At 36.8% G+C, this 19561-nt stretch overlaps 2 protein-coding genes across 4 annotated transcripts in view; one reads left to right on the top strand and one right to left on the bottom strand.

Moving 5' to 3' along the window:
• Window positions 1-19561, bottom strand: part of LOC134546239 (peptidyl-prolyl cis-trans isomerase FKBP14) — a 113962-nt gene that overhangs the window by 76820 nt on the left and 17581 nt on the right. The window lies entirely within an intron of this gene.
• LOC134546238 (uncharacterized) lies at window positions 11589-18801 on the top strand. Of its 3 annotated transcripts, XR_010079117.1 has the most exons (4): window positions 11589-12420; window positions 12950-13090; window positions 14456-15060; window positions 17837-18801. XR_010079117.1 is itself a non-coding variant. In XM_063388920.1 (3 exons), the coding sequence occupies exons 1-3, from the start codon at window positions 12922-12924 to the stop codon at window positions 16461-16463; spliced, it is 990 nt and encodes a 329-aa protein (XP_063244990.1). In that variant the 5' UTR covers window positions 11589-12921; the 3' UTR covers window positions 16464-17347. The 3 variants fall into 3 exon arrangements, 1 of the variants encoding a protein (XP_063244990.1); XR_010079116.1 differs by having other exon boundaries at window positions 11589-13090; XM_063388920.1 differs by lacking the exon at window positions 17837-18801 and adding an exon at window positions 16248-17347 and having other exon boundaries at window positions 11589-13090.

Below are 19561 nucleotides of genomic sequence, written 5' to 3'. Positions count from 1 at the left end.
CCAACCCCATCGATATTCTGTCAAGTCGTTCAGATTCTATTGTTTTTATGTTCTCGTCATTCATACATATTTCCTTTCCTCTTAAGGGCTTTTTTTTATTATTAGAAATTTCGGATCTCCATTTAACCAGCAAAAAATCCTCTGGTTCCTGGGCCCCCCCCTTAACTCGAAGCAGGTCCACAGCTGCAGGGAATGCCAATGAATAGTTGGTCATGCACGCATTTCTAGAGTCTAAACCCAACACGCCACAAAATAAGGCGAATTCTGCAGGTCTCTTGTGAGCACAAATCATATTAGTTGTTTGCTGATTAATAAGATGTACAAAAAAACTCCAGTCAAACTGAAATAATTATAGTATGGAAAGTTATTACCGCATTTAATTTACAGACACCATTGCTCTATTTTGATACTGATTAACGATACGTCGATTTAGATTTTATTCAATTTAAAAAAACAAACAATTACTTGTGAAACGTTAGCGAGAATGACGTATCTTTGCGAGTAGTATAAATTAGTACGTTCTGGCGCAGGGTTCAGTTTGAGGAGCCGTGGAGCCGGCCGCAATCTTGGATAACACCACGGTTGTGATATTGGATGGCAACATACCTGCCATACAAGATAGTGGCCAGCTCCTCAGCCACAAGCTTGCACCAGATACATTAACTAACTTACATAGAACATCGAACTGGCAAATTTCTGAATAAATACTCAAAGATGTCTGTCATTTCCTTGTAGTTACTCCCTGACAAAATACACAATGTGATAAGAATTAGTGAAGCGCTTGAGAAAAACACGTCTTAGACAAAACGAACATTTCCCACGTGTAAAACTTTGTTAACAGATTCAGGCGCGAAATATTTGCAGACGAATTTGACAGCAGAACAAACTTCACTCACTTCCCAATTCCGCCCCTTGCCCCCTACCCAGGACCCAAAACTCGTCAAAAAACCCACAAATTTATTTCATTTTCGCAAGCATTTTCTCTTCGCGGCTTGCTCTCCCCTCCAGGGAAAAATGAAACGAGAAAGAGAGAGATGGAATGAGAAAGACAGAAACGCGAATATCAAACAGGCTGTTTTAAAGTTAAACAGCAGGTAAAGTAACGGTCGTAAAGGGACTTGATAAACTTCGCCGAAGGCAGCAATAAAAACTTTTCAAACTCCTCTCGCCGCCTGGTCTTTCAACAGTTGGCAACCGTGTTTGTAGCGCAAAAGTAGGGTGAGTTGAATGGGGGGGAGGGGAGTGGCCCATCGGGGGAATGCGTACAGGATGGGAAACATTTTCGTTGGTAAGGGATGCAAGATACAGCAGTGTGAACAGAGGAGGGCGGTATTGAACTAACGAGGCAAGTAGTTCCGGTTAGAACCACAATGCGCCAGGAAGGCTGAAGGGCGATGAAAAAAAGGAGGGAGAGAGGATAAGGCCAAAGCTATACCAAAAAGGAGGAGCCATGGCACAACAACGTACAGTTATTAAGAGAATAAACCCCCACCCTCTTTCCCCGGTCGCTGTCAGGACACGAAAGCATTTCTCCCGTTCGTGCTAACCAGATTTACTTCGCGAACAAGCACCGTGTTTTCAACATAACTCCACCCTTCCGACGCCGTTTCTAGACGCCAACACGTCTCCAAAATTAAACGAACTCGCATAAACACCGCAACGAGCTACGCATCGAACACGCAATATGTTCGCAACAGAATTGTCCGCATCTAATTTTCCCGATTCTTTTCCAAGTATCCCAGACAATAAATAAACGAAGAATTTCAATCATTTTATTAAAAATTAATTGTTATTATTGCAACCAGACGTGCGCACGTAAATACAAAATCATTGTAATGTATATTTACTCACATCGGTACGATTTTTAATTAATTCGATACCGACGCCTCTCATAACTTTACCGACATACGTGGAATTAATTCTGCAGTTTTTTTCCCTGTCAATTCAAATCTTTCCTTGTAAATTTTAAGTCCTTCCTGATCACTTTTAAACTCCCTGAATTTAAGAGATTTTTCGTATTTTTCTGACCAACAGCAGCAGCCTAGATGTAAGATATTTTTTCCCCTTCTGAAAAAAGTATGTAAAGAAACACCGAATATTCTAACTACTAATCTCACACGATATAAAAGTCAGATAGCCAAAATAAATTCGATAACAAATACCAAATAAGCAGAAGTCTATGTAACGAAATCTTCAATTTTTAAGCGACTATACAATATTTTTTATTATGATGAAAATCGCTAAAAATTTACTTGGTTTCTTATTTCCTTTCCGAATGCATAATTTTGTAACTGTTAAAATTATTACTACCATGGACCAAATGACTTCTAATCAGTATACCGTGATCATTTTATACTGTATTGAGTAAGTAAGAAGAACATACTTTAAGGTGTTTACTCACATAATGATGGTGTGACACTGGTGTCAGACGCGATGCGATAGCAAAATACAGCAATAATGTAAACACGAGGGAGTTTATCGCGCGACTAATCAGACAGGCGAAGCCTTGGGCTCCGCTTTGCCGTCAATGCTACTTTTGCTACTACTGATGCTACTGCTACGGCCGCCTTAATATTGTTGTTACTTCTGCTGATACTGGTACAGTCAGGGCAAAGTAGACTTGAAACATATATAGATCTACTACACGCCCTGGAACACGCTGAGCCAGTAATAAACAGGGAGAAACCGTGTGACCAAATCACACGTGCCGCTCAGTGTTTACACGGGTAGAGTAGCTATGGATAACAACCAGGGCAAGTAATACTATCCCGTTTACTCTATTGTGTAAACGCTCCTAGAGGATGGAAAAGTCTCTGAACTTGGTAACGGCAATGAGCAACCTAATGTGTAGAGACCGGAAAAATTTGCGATTTCAAATCCCTAAAGGATAGACTCCATGATCATCTATGCACTCGTGCAAATTACATCTGCTGATTGGTTACCGACTCATAACACCTGTTAACTGGAATGATCGTGATTCGCTAATTCTTCTGTTAAAGAATTTTCATTGGCCCAGAGTCCTTCAGATAAACTGTGGACCAATCACTGAAGCAAAATAATGTCAAAAGTATTTGGACTCTATCCTATCACGAAATGAATCCGCGAATTTTACAGGTCTCTACAATGTGTCTCGAGCACGTACACAACAGTCGAGTCCAGCCTGGGTTGAGAAGAATCCAGGCAATGATAGTGGCTCTAGTGACTGACGATGATTAGTGCCGAATGGGCGAGACTCCCAGAGAAACGCCGCGTTGGTGCTGAAGCCGTTAAGCACCTGAGGCTATCATGGCAGGAGGAGGAAGTGAAGCGACAGTACACAAACTCACTCCCTGAATTCGGGTAGATGTACCCAGATCTGAGAAATAAAACAAGAGGTTTAGTGGCTGCCACCCAATATTTTGTCAATACAGAGTGAGTCAATATTCGATCGATAATCCGGATAATTTTTGTCACTGGCGTGAAATAATTAAAGTTGACAACACATCATAACGCTGTTATGGAAATTTCCCCCCTCCTTCACTTGGTCCAGCAGGAGTCGTCCTCTCATCTAGTAGTTCTGAAATCCCGTCGCCTTTGCAAAACCGTGCGACGTTAAACCCACGATTAACCCGGGTTTATAAACAACGCAAGGAACGCAAAATGCAACACGCAACTAACGCGAGAAGATCACGGTTGTTTTTAAAGCTAGCAAGTCGCAACATGTCATCAACCCGAAGACTTGAAATTGTAAAACAGTAGAAAACCAATTTATTTTCCCATTGTGAATACTCACTCATGTTTGTGCGGAAAACGTACGAAATTTTAAATAATTTTATTTTAAAGTGTTATTTTCTTTCATTAAAAAAATTGAGATGTATACTGATTCCAATAAAATAAATCTCATTTCTATAAGTTGACCAGTTTTTTTAATAGCCCTTCAAACCGAAACACACCTTTTGCCTCATTCGGCATATGTGTATAGTAAAAACAACATCGTGACCTATTCACATAACGTCTGCGTCTTACATGTTTTGGGAACACTGAACCTTCAAAAACGGTAGGCCAAAACGCAAGACAAATGTTGGACGATGTATTTTTGCGTCTCGCGTAGTTTAAAACCCGGCCTTTAGCCCTACCTGTTTTCTTTTTAAACGGGATGGTCGCTGCGCTCGGATAAACGCTAATTCCGCCGAAACAGGAGCTGCGCCGTCGTTAACTCCGCTATCACAGCGACATCGGATGCAACTTTGATGACCGCGCGTAAATAACTCGTTCGACGCCGGACGGACGCCCCCGCCCTGGCGCCAAGCGTCCATTAGCGGATAGCGGAGCTGTCTTCTGTCCCGCAGCCCGAGGCCCGGGATAGCCCGCGCTTTCCCGCGTTGCAACAGCTTAAAACGGAGCGTGCTGAAAACTGCATGGCCGTGGTTTTAGCGCGTGTGCACGGGCGCACTCGCGGTGTGCACAGCTTCAGAAAGAACCACGTTAATTGAAAACTGCTTCAACTACCAGAGTAGTGTGTTTACGGAACTCATTTAAGGGGGACTGGACCCCGTCATCTTTGATTTTTCCAAGTTTTTGCTATAACTCTAATTTTGAACTATTTATCCCAATTTTTGGCATGTCAAGGCAGACCTTTAATACCTTGTTGCAAACACATTACCAGATTTTTACTAACAGTAATAGTAATGTTTTATTTTTATTATTATTCTTTTATGTCAAAAAATATCAGCATTACAAAAATATAATTATATATATAATTTAATAAAAAATTATTTTTCTGGAACTAAGATGGCCATCAAAAAACTAAGATTAATTTAAGCAAAAATTGCAGGAAAGTGCAAAAATGAGCACAATCGAATATAACTTTAGAGCAACCAAGTACAACATATTTTAACAGGTGCATCACACAAGGGGAAAAAAATATATAGATATACCATACCACAAATAATACTTTAAAGAAAACTATCATTATACAAAAGCAGAAATTCTAACTCTGAAAACATTACTGTCCATCATAGAAACAATTCTTAAAAAACTACACTACTTAGCTCTAAAAAATTTCAATCCTTTCGTAACCTCTCTCTCTCTCTCTCTCTCTCTCTCTCTCTCTCTCGCACACACACACCCCCACACACACACACACACACCTAACACACCTACAGGTGTTAGGTGTGTGTGTGTGTGTGTGTGTGTGTGTGTAGGTGTGCTGTCTTTGCTGTTTCGGTATCGTGATTCTCCTTCTAATCTGCTCAAACCCTAATTATATACATACCCTACATTTCTCCCCCTTGCCACCTACTGCCCCTCAAATCCCCTGATAATTAGGAACGTCTGAGAAGCAACTGAACCCTTCTTGAACATTCTTCACTAGTCTGAATTATACTCGGCACAACAGCTTTTTGGGCGAGACTTCTGCTTTTATTCTTCTCTCGACCAGAGCTTTTTTTTTTTTTTGCAATGAAAAACAAGATAGTTCACTCAACCCATCTACCCATTCCTTTTCTACATCACATAGCCTATCTAAGACTTGTTGATAAATGTTCATCATCATTAGGACACACGTTTTCATTTTTCCCACACTAATTCTCAGGTAAGTTTATTACACTAAACCATCCTTAACCACGTTTTTAGTGTACGAAACTTAAAAACAGAATATTCAAGTAGTTCGCGACCTTACACACGATCACGCAATGAAAGAAAAAAAAGCACTTTTGAAAATAAAATTAATAACAATTTCTTTTGTTGTCAATATACATATGAATGGCCAAAAGAAGCCCGGGATATATATATATATATATATATATATATATATATATATATATTTCTACTGGTTTACAATATAACGGGGCGTACGCCTGTTACACACTTACTCATTTACGGAACGATTCTTCACGCACAGGTGTCGGCAGATGACGACACCCGCCCAACGTAACCAGAGCGAGTGCTACTAAGACGACGGTAGCTGAGCGAGTGACGAACTCGCTACTTAATGGACGAAACTAGGCGAGTACCGATAGTAGACGAGACTGCTAGTTCAAGACTAGCTATTTTCAATAGTAGTCCTCAGCTGACACGAGTATTTGGAAAACCCGTAACTTTACCTAAGTCACTAAATAGCTGACAGTAATGTCAATTTTAGATTTCAGAGATTTGTGTGAGAGCACCATAATATTAGCAGTAATTGATGAGTGTACTTTTAAAAGTTTCCTTCCGTGGTTAAATTTGTTTTCGTGACTGATTCGAAGAGAGATTTATTCTCTCGGGGAGCAGCGTTCTGTACTGGAGTTTGTTCAGCACTTTAACAAGCTTAAAATTAATGAAAATTTCACTAAACTATAAATGTTATTTAAGTTATTTCCAGTTTGTTGTACTTACAATATTTGAACAATATATGTAGGATTGCTACGAGGCTGTAATTTTTGGTATAAATAAATTTTCTAGATTTTAAAGATGTTTTAACTTAATTGCATACCTGCCTATTTTCAAACTTGTTGGTAGTAATCTCAACATATGCGTGAGTTTTCCCTGATAGCAGTAAGAAATTACAAGTTCATTGCTAATAAACAAGTTATGTAATACACGTAGTTAATAATTTCAGCTATGCCAAAGTTTACCGCCTTTAGATTTTTATTGTGGGGGTTGGTAAAATGTACATTAATTATTGTGTAGGAAGCCTCACAAAAAAAGGTTTTTCCCTGGGCCCTTAGTTTCCCAGAACGATCCTGGTAATGTATCCTAATTTTTTTATATGTAACATCTAAGCTCTCAGTATACGGCATTTGCTAGAAGTAATTTCGTGAATGGAACGGAAGTCGCATGGAACGGAAATGTGTAACCAAGGTGCTGCCATCTGTGGCGGATAGCACGAAACAAAGTTCATTGAGACAAAGTGAAATTTTATGGTATTAAATGTTGAATGAATTTGAACAATATGGGCCGCATTTTAATCAAATAGCTTGAAAAAAATCAGGTCCAAAGCCGGTGTTTAGTATTTTTTAAATTATTCTTCTCTTTTATCGGAGCCGTTTCATTATAGGTATAGTTTAACCTTCCGCTCCGCAGATCGAATGATTCGATAGTTGTCGTAGCTGCTCCGGCAGCGAATTCACTCGGCGGGTGCGGAAACTACGTGAGATCCGCGTCCGGAAATGCAGCTGAAAACACAATTTGCGTGTATTTATCATGCTACGTTACATTTCGAGTCTTGGAGCCATGAGAACACAAGAATTTGACCGAGGTGACATGTGACACATCTCTCGCGAGTACTGAAAGACATGTTCCGGTGTGAATGAAGTTACGCCCCAAAAGCGCACGGCATGGGACGAGAGAACCAGGTCGACGGGGTCCGCGACAAAGGCACATCCCCCGGGCGACGGAGCCGCGCCGCGTGAAAGCGGGCCGCGCGCCGACCCGCGTCGGGCTCGCCCGGGAGGTAACGGCATTCCCGCCGTGAAGCGCGCTGAAAGGTCTAGCGGGCACTCACGCGGCGTGCACAGCTCCAGGAAAAGAAGAAAAAAAAATCACGCCATTTGAAAACTCCTCAAGATTTCCGAGTAATGTCTGTTCACGAAAAACATTTAAGGATACGTTGATGGCGCATGAGTAGTTAAGTAGGCCTAATTATGTCACCGTACTTCATTTTTAAACTTTATTTTTAGGTGAGTGAAAATGGCTAAAACGTGGATTTATGCATGAAACACCCGGTACAGATTCTTGAAAGCACTCAAAGGGACTTGTAGAACCCCTTTATCTTAATTCCTCCGCCATATAGGTAATGTTATGGTTACCGCTCAAATACCAAAGTTGGCCTAAGCACGACGAGAAGGCTGTCCAGAGGACATACCAGCGAGAATGGCACCTATCGTCCCGCCTCACAACACAGCTACCTACCTACACTTACGACTTATCACACGGCATTAAGGGCTCCGCCTACCCGGGCACACGTACGGTGCGCAGAGCTTCAGGAAAAACAGCGCGATTTCAAAACTACTCAAGATATCCGAGTGGGGTATGTTTACGAAAAGCATTTAAGAGTTCGCTGAGGCCCGAAAAGTACTTTTAATTTTGGATCATGTTTTTAAACTGTATATCTAGAAGAGTTAAAATGGCTGAAACGCATGTTTTCAGAGTAATTTTTAGGTGTAAAACAAGTGGTACAGATTCTTGAAAGCACTTAAGGGACTTGCATTACACCTTTATCTTCATTTCTCAGCTGTAAAATGTTACGGTCACAGCTCAAATTCCACAGTTATCCTGTGACGACGAGAGGACTGCGCGGCAGTTCAGAGCCTTGCGCTTAGAGGCGACACCGCGCTAGAAGCACCAGCGAGCGTCGCGCTTATCATCCCGCCTCACTAACACACATACACCCCTGACGAGGCGGGCCCCTTAATTGCAGGGCTGTGGACTAGAGCGCAGACATCTCGTCGTACGGCAACTATGAGATTCCAGCGGTAACCATAACATTTTACGGCGGATAAATGAATATAAAGCTGCAATGAAAGACCTTAGAGTTCTTTCAAAAATCTCTACCGGGAGTTTCATGCTTAATATGAAACTGAAAATACGCGTAGATAGGCTGGGTCCTCGATCCGGTACGTTTGGGACTACGGCCATGCCGGGTTAGCTAAGTTGCCGGATCATGGAACACCAGTTATTTTTATATTTTAATTGGTGTTTTATTCATGCAAAAATTTTTCAAACCATGTAAAAGTATACAATAATTGAACTTTTATTTTGTTTTAATATTCTTAATAATGTGTGCAGTTAATACTGGAAAGCTATTCATGAAACGGTTTTTAAATAACTGTAACTACTGTAGTACTGGGAGAACTGAAAGCATAAATGTCCGGGTAATTACTGTGGAACCTTATTTCATTGTGATACAGTTGTTTTCATGTAAACGTAAAAATGTACAAATATCTGTGATTTTACATGATTTACAAATATGAATTGTTTTAGTGTACCCGTGTAATGTGAAATGTAACACAGTAGAAACAGTTACTGAAATGAAAACCGTCAACAATGATAATCTCTGCGCGAACTATAAACGCCGGCAGCGCAGTGCTGCGACCTGGTGGTCAAGGTCAACAGTCAGAAGCCATCACGGGGAATTCACAAGCGCGGGCGGAGCGATTGGTGCCGCATTACAGAATGAGCCAAACCACAAAATTCCGGATTAAAGACATTTGTCTGCAGCTTAAGTTTCTCGTAAATTAGAGAAATCTGACGGCAATTTGACTGGTTACATATTTCTCCACTCGAAACAGCGGTACCATATAATATTATATATTTAGGTAATCAAAGCTGTTTCAGAACAGTAAGGACGCCGTCCGATAATGAAGCAGCCGTGACTAAAGTATCATCTCATATAAAGGCTGCATAAGTGGGAAACTAGTTGTGAAATAATCCGACTTCTCTTGACGCTAACAGACACTGGTGTAGGTACCGGAAAAAAAAAAATACCAACATTTTCGGATGTCATTTGTGTGTGTTTAGATATTCTTCGCTATTTTTAAGCAATTTTTTTAATTCCACGCAATTCATTTGATCAACTCACAATAATATAAACGTGACGAGCAGTTGGCTGGTTTGCCTACCGACTACCGTCGCGTCTCCACTAAACGGAGCGCCACCAGCCAACAGAAGGCCACGATGCATGGAAGGAAGCGTGCTACTTGTAAGGACTAAACCTACAGATATTACAACTGAATCTCCAGTGAAGTACTCAAATTGAAGCACCGGCTCGTGTTAACTAATCTGCCAGGCAGGAAACAGCTTGTCTTAAGTTAACCCCAAAAACCCGAAATATTAGAAACTAAGTCATTTAGTATACTACCCCCTTAACACTGCCATAGTCACACGGGTTGTGTTCGACATGAACTTTTTGCACAGTCACTGTAAGGAGTGGATAAAGTGAGTCAGTTACAAAAATGTTCACATTTTCCGGAATGTAGTATATTATTTAGAGATAATGATCTATTGCGATAACGGCCTGCGCTGAACTTACTCCGGGGAGAAGCAGGCAGTATAAGCTCTGTTGCGTAACAGCGCCGTTCGGAGCTGATGTAAAAGATAGCTGGGGTTTTATTGCAGCGTCTTTATGTCGACTGCTGAATCGGTCATCGCGTCAAGTTCACGAGCGATGCAATGCATTTCATTGCTGCCTCCACAGCGAAGATTTGATCCGGACGATTTTTAGCTTGGGTAATTCCATAAAGTTTCAACGTTACAATTAGTTATTGCAGCATACATGCCGATAACCTTTAAAAGATAAAATCATCGAATATACTCAGAAAATAAGTTTAACTCCGAACATGGTGCAAACATTAATCTTTACCCCCGATTTTACTAACCTACCTGAAACATGAACTAAAAATAGATTCTTACTTTTACAATGATGACGTGGAATAGGCTACCCTTGTGGGATATGAATTATAGTTGACGTGTATGGGCAATATTGTAACTACGAAATTGTTACAGGCAATAGTTGTTTAATTTATGGCGGATAAAACTGTTTTTAAAATATGTCCTTAAAAAATCCGCGTTTTTGACGGACCATATAACAAACTATTTCCCTGGAAATAATATCTACGAGTTAAAAAATTGTGGTAGAAAAGTGCACTGAAAAAAACAACTCAATTAATAGAAAAGTATATTAATTTTTTAAAAAACTATATATGTAAGTAACAACTCGTTTTAATCACGGTTTAGCGGGATTTTCGGTAGATTTCGAAACAACATCAGCTGGTTTTTAGTTTAGGACTAGACTACAATGCTGTAGAAGAATTTAATATCAATTTTATGAAGGAAAAAACGCACCAGTGTGAATGAAAATAAACCAAATCGTAACTTTTTTTTTTAATTTCATAACCTTAATACAACTAAGTGTATTTGTAGGTGTGGTCAGGGTTAGGGAGGGACCTAGGTGCGTCTCGGGCAGAAGCCTATATACGCCTAGTCATGCTGGGATTAGCCACGCAGAGAACGAGTCGCATGCATCGTGTGCTTAGTGCGGGGATTGGCAACAGTGGCAGCGATTGAAGCCGTAACTAACTCCCCTATCTTAAACCTAGACTAACATTATGTTAATTTGGGCCCAGGTAAAACCTGGACAGACACAGGGAAAACCCTGGGCACAGATATGCGGGTAGCAAATTACATCCTTTAAGGAGGATCAGACCCCGCAATCTTGGATTTTTCCATCTTTTTGCTAGAATTGCGCACATAAAAAAGCATAATTTAAAAAATAAAGTATCATTTTTTAATGTTAAATTAACTTTTCAAATGATTTGAAAACAATTGATCTTGAATGAAACATCAATTAAAATCTAAAGTTATGCGCCAATTTTGTAAGTAATGCTCAATATTATTTCGAGAAAAAAAAATGTATTTCATACATGCAAAAATAATCATAGCCATGTGTTATACAAAGTTACAATATATTTATTGTAGTCTTACAAACTATTTCTTGGAAATTGTTTTCTTTTGTAAAAGTACACAATTTTTTTTTATCTGTGTGAGATGTCTACGGGATGGTGGGAACACCGACAAATATGTGCGAAGAAAGGACAACATAAATTCAGTAATAGGTTTACAAGACAGCTATAGTCCATCCACGGTAACCTCCTACTTTTTTAAACGAACCTTTGAAAAAACACACCAGGATGCAGCATGTTTGGTTCGTTTGCAAAAATACTTTCCATCATATGCATATTAAACATGCATTAACACTAAATTACCGTATAATGATGTTAAATAAAATTTTACAAAAAAAGTAACTATCTATGTACAATATTATTAATATTAATGATCTCGCATGTGTGTAAATGAAACAGTGAGAGAAGTGGTGTGTTGGCAATGATTAGAACGAAATAGTTCCATAGCCAAAATATATATTTTTTGACTTTCCGCGTGTATTTAAGAATTTGTTTGGGTATTTGTTAAGTTTGAACATTTTTTTAAATCTCTGGTGAAATAAAAACGTTATGTTAACGGTAAAAAAATATTACGTGCCGAAACCGTGGTCGCGCATTAATAATGTTAATAGTCACTTGTTTGTTTTCTCTTTCAGCCGTTTGTCTGCAGTTACGCCATATTGCAGTGTGTTTTAATATATTACTGACCGTGAAATAACGTACAGTTTGTGTTTCAGGATTTTGTGTTAATATTGTGTATTTTAACTTTGTTATATTATTTATTATCTACTATTGTAATGATGGAATTTGTTATCGTTTTGATATTTTGTGTGGTTCTTGTGATTGCTGTAATGGTAATTGGTTCCGGGATGGGGAAAGCTACTTCTTCGCAGCGTCAGATGGACATCATTAACGTCGCTCAGAACTTATATGTTTTAATTAGGAAAGGCGACTTGAAGAAATGTGACGTTACGCAGACGACCGCGTTTCTTCTCAACATCGCAAAGTCAACTGTTCTCAAGTAAGTAGGCTTTTTTCGTTTTCATGCACGTAAAAAAAATATCGACTGTGTCCTAAGTATTGTCGGCCTGTGTTTTAACTCACGAGGTTTTTTGTGTTTTATTTCCAATTTATAATTTTTGGTGTGAGACAACACCGCCATGTGGCGTCTCTGTTGAAAAGTTAACCTAAAATCATATTAGGCCTACTCAGGTCCTAACAATAACAATATAGGCACTTTCAAGTATTTATATGGGTGTGATACACGTTTGTTTATAACGATGTTTATAAACTTTATGATAGGTTTACCTATAACATAAGGGAGTGATTTTATAATTTGCATTTAATTAGTTTTTCATCTGTTTGGGAGATCACAAAATAAATAAAAAAACACTTCATTAATTTCGTGGACAAAGTCTGTCATGTTTCCATTTAGTGACCACAAAGCAAATATTTGTGACAAAATGCCATATTTGGAACACTGCCTAACTGCGTATTGTGAACGGGTCCCCGGAAAAGTGTTATGACAAATGTTTTTTTTTTTTGGTTAGGTACTACAAGAAAGACATTGAAGAAGTTTCAACACCAGGAAAAAAGAAAAAAAAGGCCACAGGAAGGAAAGTCACTTGACACAGTCGACGATTTCACAGTAAATGCAATCAGGAATGCAATTTACAGGATGTACGCTGAAGGTAAAAATTTGATACTGAAGAGTAGTTTCAATATCACTGGGGTAGGCCCTACTTAATTGTATTCATTTCATATATCCATATGCAGATTGACCGGTTCAGTTTTTTTCCCGATATAATCTGTCCTTTAAAAATACTTAACATTTTTGGGTGGTTTGTTAGGTTTCTTTATTGATATGGTATTGATATATAGAATATTGTGCAACATATGAAATAGGTACACGTCCTTTTAAGGTTAGGTTAAAGATAGAAAGAAAATTGTTACATTCTAAAACTACAAGTAATGTTTATATCGTTATACACAGTATACATATTAAATAACCTCAACTTTTATGATGTATCAGAAGGTTAAATAATGACTATTTCCAGTATCAATAATATCCAGTTGTGCGCTTTAGCAGTAATTGGTTACAAATTAGTGAGTTGTGGTCTAAGCAAGCATGGTTATTAAAAAAAATTGGGATACTTAATTGGCTAAATTGTACTGTGTGGCAGGGTCCAGTACAATATATATTCTATTGCAAAATAGTGTCATGCCCCGCCTAACCCTTTAGAAAATATAGGGGTATTGTTATTTTATAAACAATAGGCCTACTTAATTGTAATGGAGTATCATATGAAAACACAACTTAGCCAGACAAACTGTGTGTTAGTGTATGAAGTAACAGAAGGTTATAAAACAGTAAAAGTTTAGTATCGCGTATCCGATTCGATACATTGATCCTGATCGCATGATCCTGCAAATATTGATCCTGTGATTGATGATGCTTGCTTTTCTAATTTATTACGTTTAAAAATCCTGTACAAAACCAAAACTAAAAACCTGTGATATAGTAATGAGTTATGATTTAAAGTTGAATAATAATGAAAATATATATGTTTTATTAAACTTATGATAATTATTCTTGCTATACCACAATATTTGATTATGTTCAGGATCTTTGATCTGAATAAATGAAAAAAAAACATGCACCACACGATCAATAGGATGTACAGGTTCATGCATAAAGATCTAGGGATCACATGGGATACACGATACAAAACATTTACCTATAACACAGTGTAGAGCTTGTAACTTATTGATTGCTAAATTGAATGCTGAAATACTAATATTTTACACAACTTCAATACAAACGCGCAATATAATCGTCATATCATTGCAGACTAAAATACTGCAATGTAGAATTCCTCTAAGCAAACTACAAAATTTAAATTAATTTAAAAGTATTTTTGAAATGTAAGTTTATTAAAACTATTTAATAAATGTAAATTGTGCACTTAAATTATCTTCTACGGGGTTGTGGTTTCGCTTAGTTTTGTGTACCTCTGTTATTTCATGTATTGTTAATGTATGCAATAAATTTACAGGTTTGAATGTTACAGTCGACACCATTTTGAAAGAAATCAGGGAAAGACAAATAGATTATTATGGTGGAAGATCAAGTCTTCATAAATTGTTAAAGAAGATGGGATTTTCATGGACAACTGTTGATGGACGAAAAGCTTTGATAGAGAATGAAAACATAGTATTGCAGCGAATAGATTTCTTGAGAAAGTATAAAGAAGAAAAAGAAAGAGGTGCCAATTTCATATTTGTTGATGAAACATGGATTTTCCAGAGAGGCAAGGCATTAATTTATTTGAAAATTTGTTCTGTGGTCCAATACAAAGTATTTCATTTCCATTTCATATATTTTTCAGGAACTGTATCAAAGTCATGGCAGGACAAGAGTCTACAATCTGCGAAGAGACGTACTGTTGGAGATGGTAAAAGGTTTATTGTTGTTAATGCTGGAGGGCGCACTGGCTTTGTGCTAGGAGCAGGATTACATTTTGTTTCAGGTCAGAAGACTGCAGACTACCATGGCGAGATGAATGGGGAAACTTTCTTGATGTGGTTTGAAGACATGTTGGTGCATCTTGAGGAACCCAGTGTCATCATAATGGACAATGCTTCATATCACAGCACCCAGGTATGTGCAATGGTAAAGCAGTGTCTTTTTATTGCTCAAATTGTAATGTGAAAAATTTACATGTGTTTATTATTGTGTATAAGTACGAATATTCGAGACTAATACATTTTTCCAGCAATAATTGTTATCTTAATAGTATGCCTACACTACATTTTTATAAACTATAATGTTTGAGCTGAAATTGATTACACACACATACACACAGATATATATATATATATAATGTAATTGAATTACATCGTAGTGCAAACTAATTTAGTAGAGGGTTTGAAATACCAAATAAAATTTTTTTATTGCAAATAGCATTTGAAAATGACATAATTACTTGTTTGGTAAAAGGACCCACTTTATGAATGCTCTGTTGCCCTACTTAATAAATTAAAATAATATTTTCAAAAAAATTTCTAGTCACTAAACTAACATGCTTTGTTAAATTTAGAAATTCATTACGACAATATGCCAAAACACATGTTTGCTTTGCATAAGTACAGTAGAACCCTGTTATAATTTGTTTTTAAGGGGCTACAAGAAAAAAAAACATAAGCAGGAAATTCAATTTAGTACTTTTTAGTGTGGATTTATTGCCAATGGACTCAACAAGCTGCATAAAGATATATTTGATGCTCCAATTTGCTTGTAGCAAGCCAAAAACAATTTTTCTTTAACATCATGGTGCTTCCAGCTTCTATCTGCTTTGTCTTTACTTACACATTGTCTCATTGCTGTAAAATTGTCTCATTTCTGTATAATTGTCATAATTCACGACAGTGTTTACAGTGGAAATGCTTAAGTCCAGTTCTTTTGCCACTTGAACATGTGATTTAAGTGAATTCATTTGAAAACACACAGAATGGCTAAAAATTTATGAATTTATTTGTTTTCCAAGGGTGTCAACAGGCAGTTAACTGCTAACATACACATATACATAGACAGTATAGACAAAGACTTTTAATTTTTTTCGTCTTCTAAAATTTTATGAAGTGAACATTACAAGCACGAAACGCATAATTTGTGAAACATTATATCCAGGAATTAAATACATTGTCCTTATAGGGAAAATATTGGACTTGAAAAATAATACATTATAGGCAGGAAAACTTTATAAGCAGTAAAATTGTAACAGGGTTCTACTGTCATGAATTCTTATCAGCTACTTGAGTATTTAGTTAAATGTTGGCATAACGTAGGTTGAGAAAACACCTACAACGAACTGGACCAAGGATGCACTGATCGCGTGGCTGGAGAAGAATGAGATAAAACATGAAAATAATTTGTTGAAAGTGGAGCTGCTGAGAATAGCTAAACAAAACAAGCCCCCAATACGGTATATTATTTCGTTTTTTTTACAGCATTTCTTTAAAAGTGAGATAGTTGCAAAAAATTACGTATACGCCTTGTTCTAACACACTTTTCAGATATGAGGTAGACGAGTTGGCTCGTAACTATGGCCACGAAATTCTACGACTCCCACCCTATCACTGCCACTATAATGCAATCGAACTAGTTTGGGCTCAATGTAAACACCATTACAATAGTAACGTGGGGCGGGCCAAGAGATTTGACAATGATGCAGTTGCAGCCATCTGGAAAGAGGCTGTTGATGCTTCCACACCAGAGAGGTATTTTCATGTTGCATGACCAATGGGGTATTCCTTTTGAAGTAGAAATTGTTTTATTTTCCTGTAGAACATTCCTCAAGCTTCAGCAAAACCCTTACCATACATTTTTACATAATACGTAAGTATTGTTGCCTAGCAGCCTGGTCCTACCATTCCTTTTGATAACTTTGTGTGCTAGTGTGTGTATAGTGTGATTATCATTTTGTGTATATTCATATACCAGTAATACAGTTTTAAAACAATTGGTAAAAATAAGTGGTTTGAATTTGTGTAGTTGTCGTTTTGAAAATGTGTTGCATGTATGTGTTTGTGTTCGTGTTTGTGTTTGTGTTTGTAATTTTATTCCCATGTGATTCATACATATCTGTGTAGTTTCTAGATCTAACAGTGGTGACTTATTTGCAAGGTTTTTTTTTTTTTTTGTAATTGCAGTCCATTTGCAATTGTTTCATTTCCATAAATAGTTTTGTATTTATTAGTAATTGTGATATTACTTTCTGTTATGCTTAATCTTGTGTCAATGACTTTAAAGTTATGGTGGGTTCAGTGCTGTAGGCAGATTTCAATATTCAGATAAAATTTCAACGTAGAGAATTTTAAATATTTTCATCTAGCGAACTTGAATAGGTATTTACACATGTAGTTCTTGCACATTAGTATTTTCAAAAGTTATGTTATTATAGTGAAATACATATACAGTAAATCATCAAAACTATTCAAAAAATTAAATTTTCGCTATATCTCACTGTTTTTGTCTGGGACAAATTTTAACCAAAAACAAACACAAAACTTATGAAATAAATATTTTATCATATGCATTCTAAGCCTTTATTGATAACATAGAAAATATTTACAGCTTTATTATATCTTGAATAAACCACTATAAATTTTTTTTTTCAGATAACATAAAACAAAACATGTTACTTCAAGTATTAAATAATAGCTTTGATAGTTGAGGAAAACACATTAAATGAGTTTTGTTGTGTTTAAAAATAGTTTCTTGTGGAGTGAGTTCAAAATTGTATGTAATAAAGAGCATGCCATGCATTGTTTACTATGCCGTTTTGACAGAAACAAACATATTTTGTTATAGAGTGGTTTTTGCTATAAACAGGTCATTTATATAGAGGTTTTACTGTATACATTAATTTTTTTAGATGGGCGAGGTGTGTGGATCACGTGGAGAAGCTAATTCAAGCAGACTGGGAGAGAGAAGTCCACATAGACAGCGGCACCATTCCTCCACTCATCATCCACCTCGGCAAGGATAGTTCAAGTGAAGACAGTGACAGCGAAGAATTTGAGGTTACGACACAGCAAGTAGATGGAGACAGTGAAGTACTGGCAGTTCCTCTTGATGATTTACCCGGGTGTTCTTATTGAGGTCTGTATGTAATAAACACCTGGGCAACTGTAAGTATTGGGGTTTGAAACATTTTTTTTTCTTTTATGCATTCCCATTAAGTATGTTGACTACTGGAACTTTATGTATTAACTTTATATTACACATATTATGATAAATTTATAATAAATTTCATTTCTGGATTCGTATAGGTGTATGTGAAACATTTTATTTTGTTGTGTGTCTTCATTTTTCAGTGAACTTACTTGGAAAACAAAAAGCCAGTCCCCATCCAGGGCCACAAATAAATAATGCATATAAGTGGTATAGAAATTACTGTCAATTCTTTACCACAATTTTACTGTTCATAAAATTATGATTTTGTCTAATAAGTATACTCAGGAAAATGTATATAACCATATTTTTATTTGTGGCCTTAACCGGCAAAATGGTAGGGGTTTATTAAATAAAAGAAGAAAATTCATTTTTAAATGTTTTCATCTGAATTTGTTAATTTTATTAAACCTTCAATCCTTAGTCTTTTCCAGATTGCTTAGATGGACAGCCATATGTATAATTTACAATACTTTTTTTTTCAGATGCAGAAAACTGTGTTGAACTGTACTAAAGGATGATATTTATTGCTTACATAAATGTTGTAAATTTATATGTTCTCCTAAAAATTTACTTTAAATTATATGTTATTTCTTTAGCTAACAAACTTATTTTTTAATATTTTTACCATTGGGTATCATAAATGTTATGAACATATACATGTATACTTAGATCATATACAAATTACTTATATATATATATATATATATATATATACACACACACATACATACATACACACACACACACACACACATTGTTTTGACAGCTGGTGATTGTAAACAAACCATTTGACATTTGTCACATGGCAATGTTTTTGTTTACATACGGCGGAAGGATACATAGTGACATTAAAGTAGATCCGGTGAAAAGCAGGGCTTCAGAAAAGTAGGAGGTTACCGTGGATGGACTATAAACTTCAGTACATGCAACTGAATTATCCTTATGGGTAACATTCTAAGCCAGCGGTCTTCAGCCGCAGCTCGCCCGGTGGTTGTGTGGTCCATGGAGGATGTTACAGCGAGTTATTTTCCTTACAAGCTTCACGAAAATGAGGTGGACTAAGTCTGGAGTAATACGCCTGGTAGCTGTCAGGTAGCTCACTGTCCATTGCATGCATTTTAAATTAATTTAAGAAATCTCATCCATGTTCGTCATTCACAAAAATAGCAAAAATAAATAAATCATGAAATAAATATGTAATGCATTTCTCTCGTAAAATGAGTTTCCCCTCATATATATATATATATATATATATAAGGGTATGTCAATATTAAAATTTGATACTTTTACTATAATATGACTAATATAATATTGTACTACAACTTGTTAATTCCAGAAAATTATTTTATATGCGTACTTTGAAATATATTGGTTGACAGACGTAAGAAATATGTACCTATATAAAACGTGTTTTATATAAGAA

This window comes from Bacillus rossius, chromosome 1 (genome assembly GCF_032445375.1).
Source record: "Bacillus rossius redtenbacheri isolate Brsri chromosome 1, Brsri_v3, whole genome shotgun sequence".
Classification (NCBI taxonomy): Eukaryota; Metazoa; Arthropoda; class Insecta; order Phasmatodea; family Bacillidae; genus Bacillus; species Bacillus rossius.
This window is presented reverse-complemented; position numbering and strand designations above follow the sequence as displayed.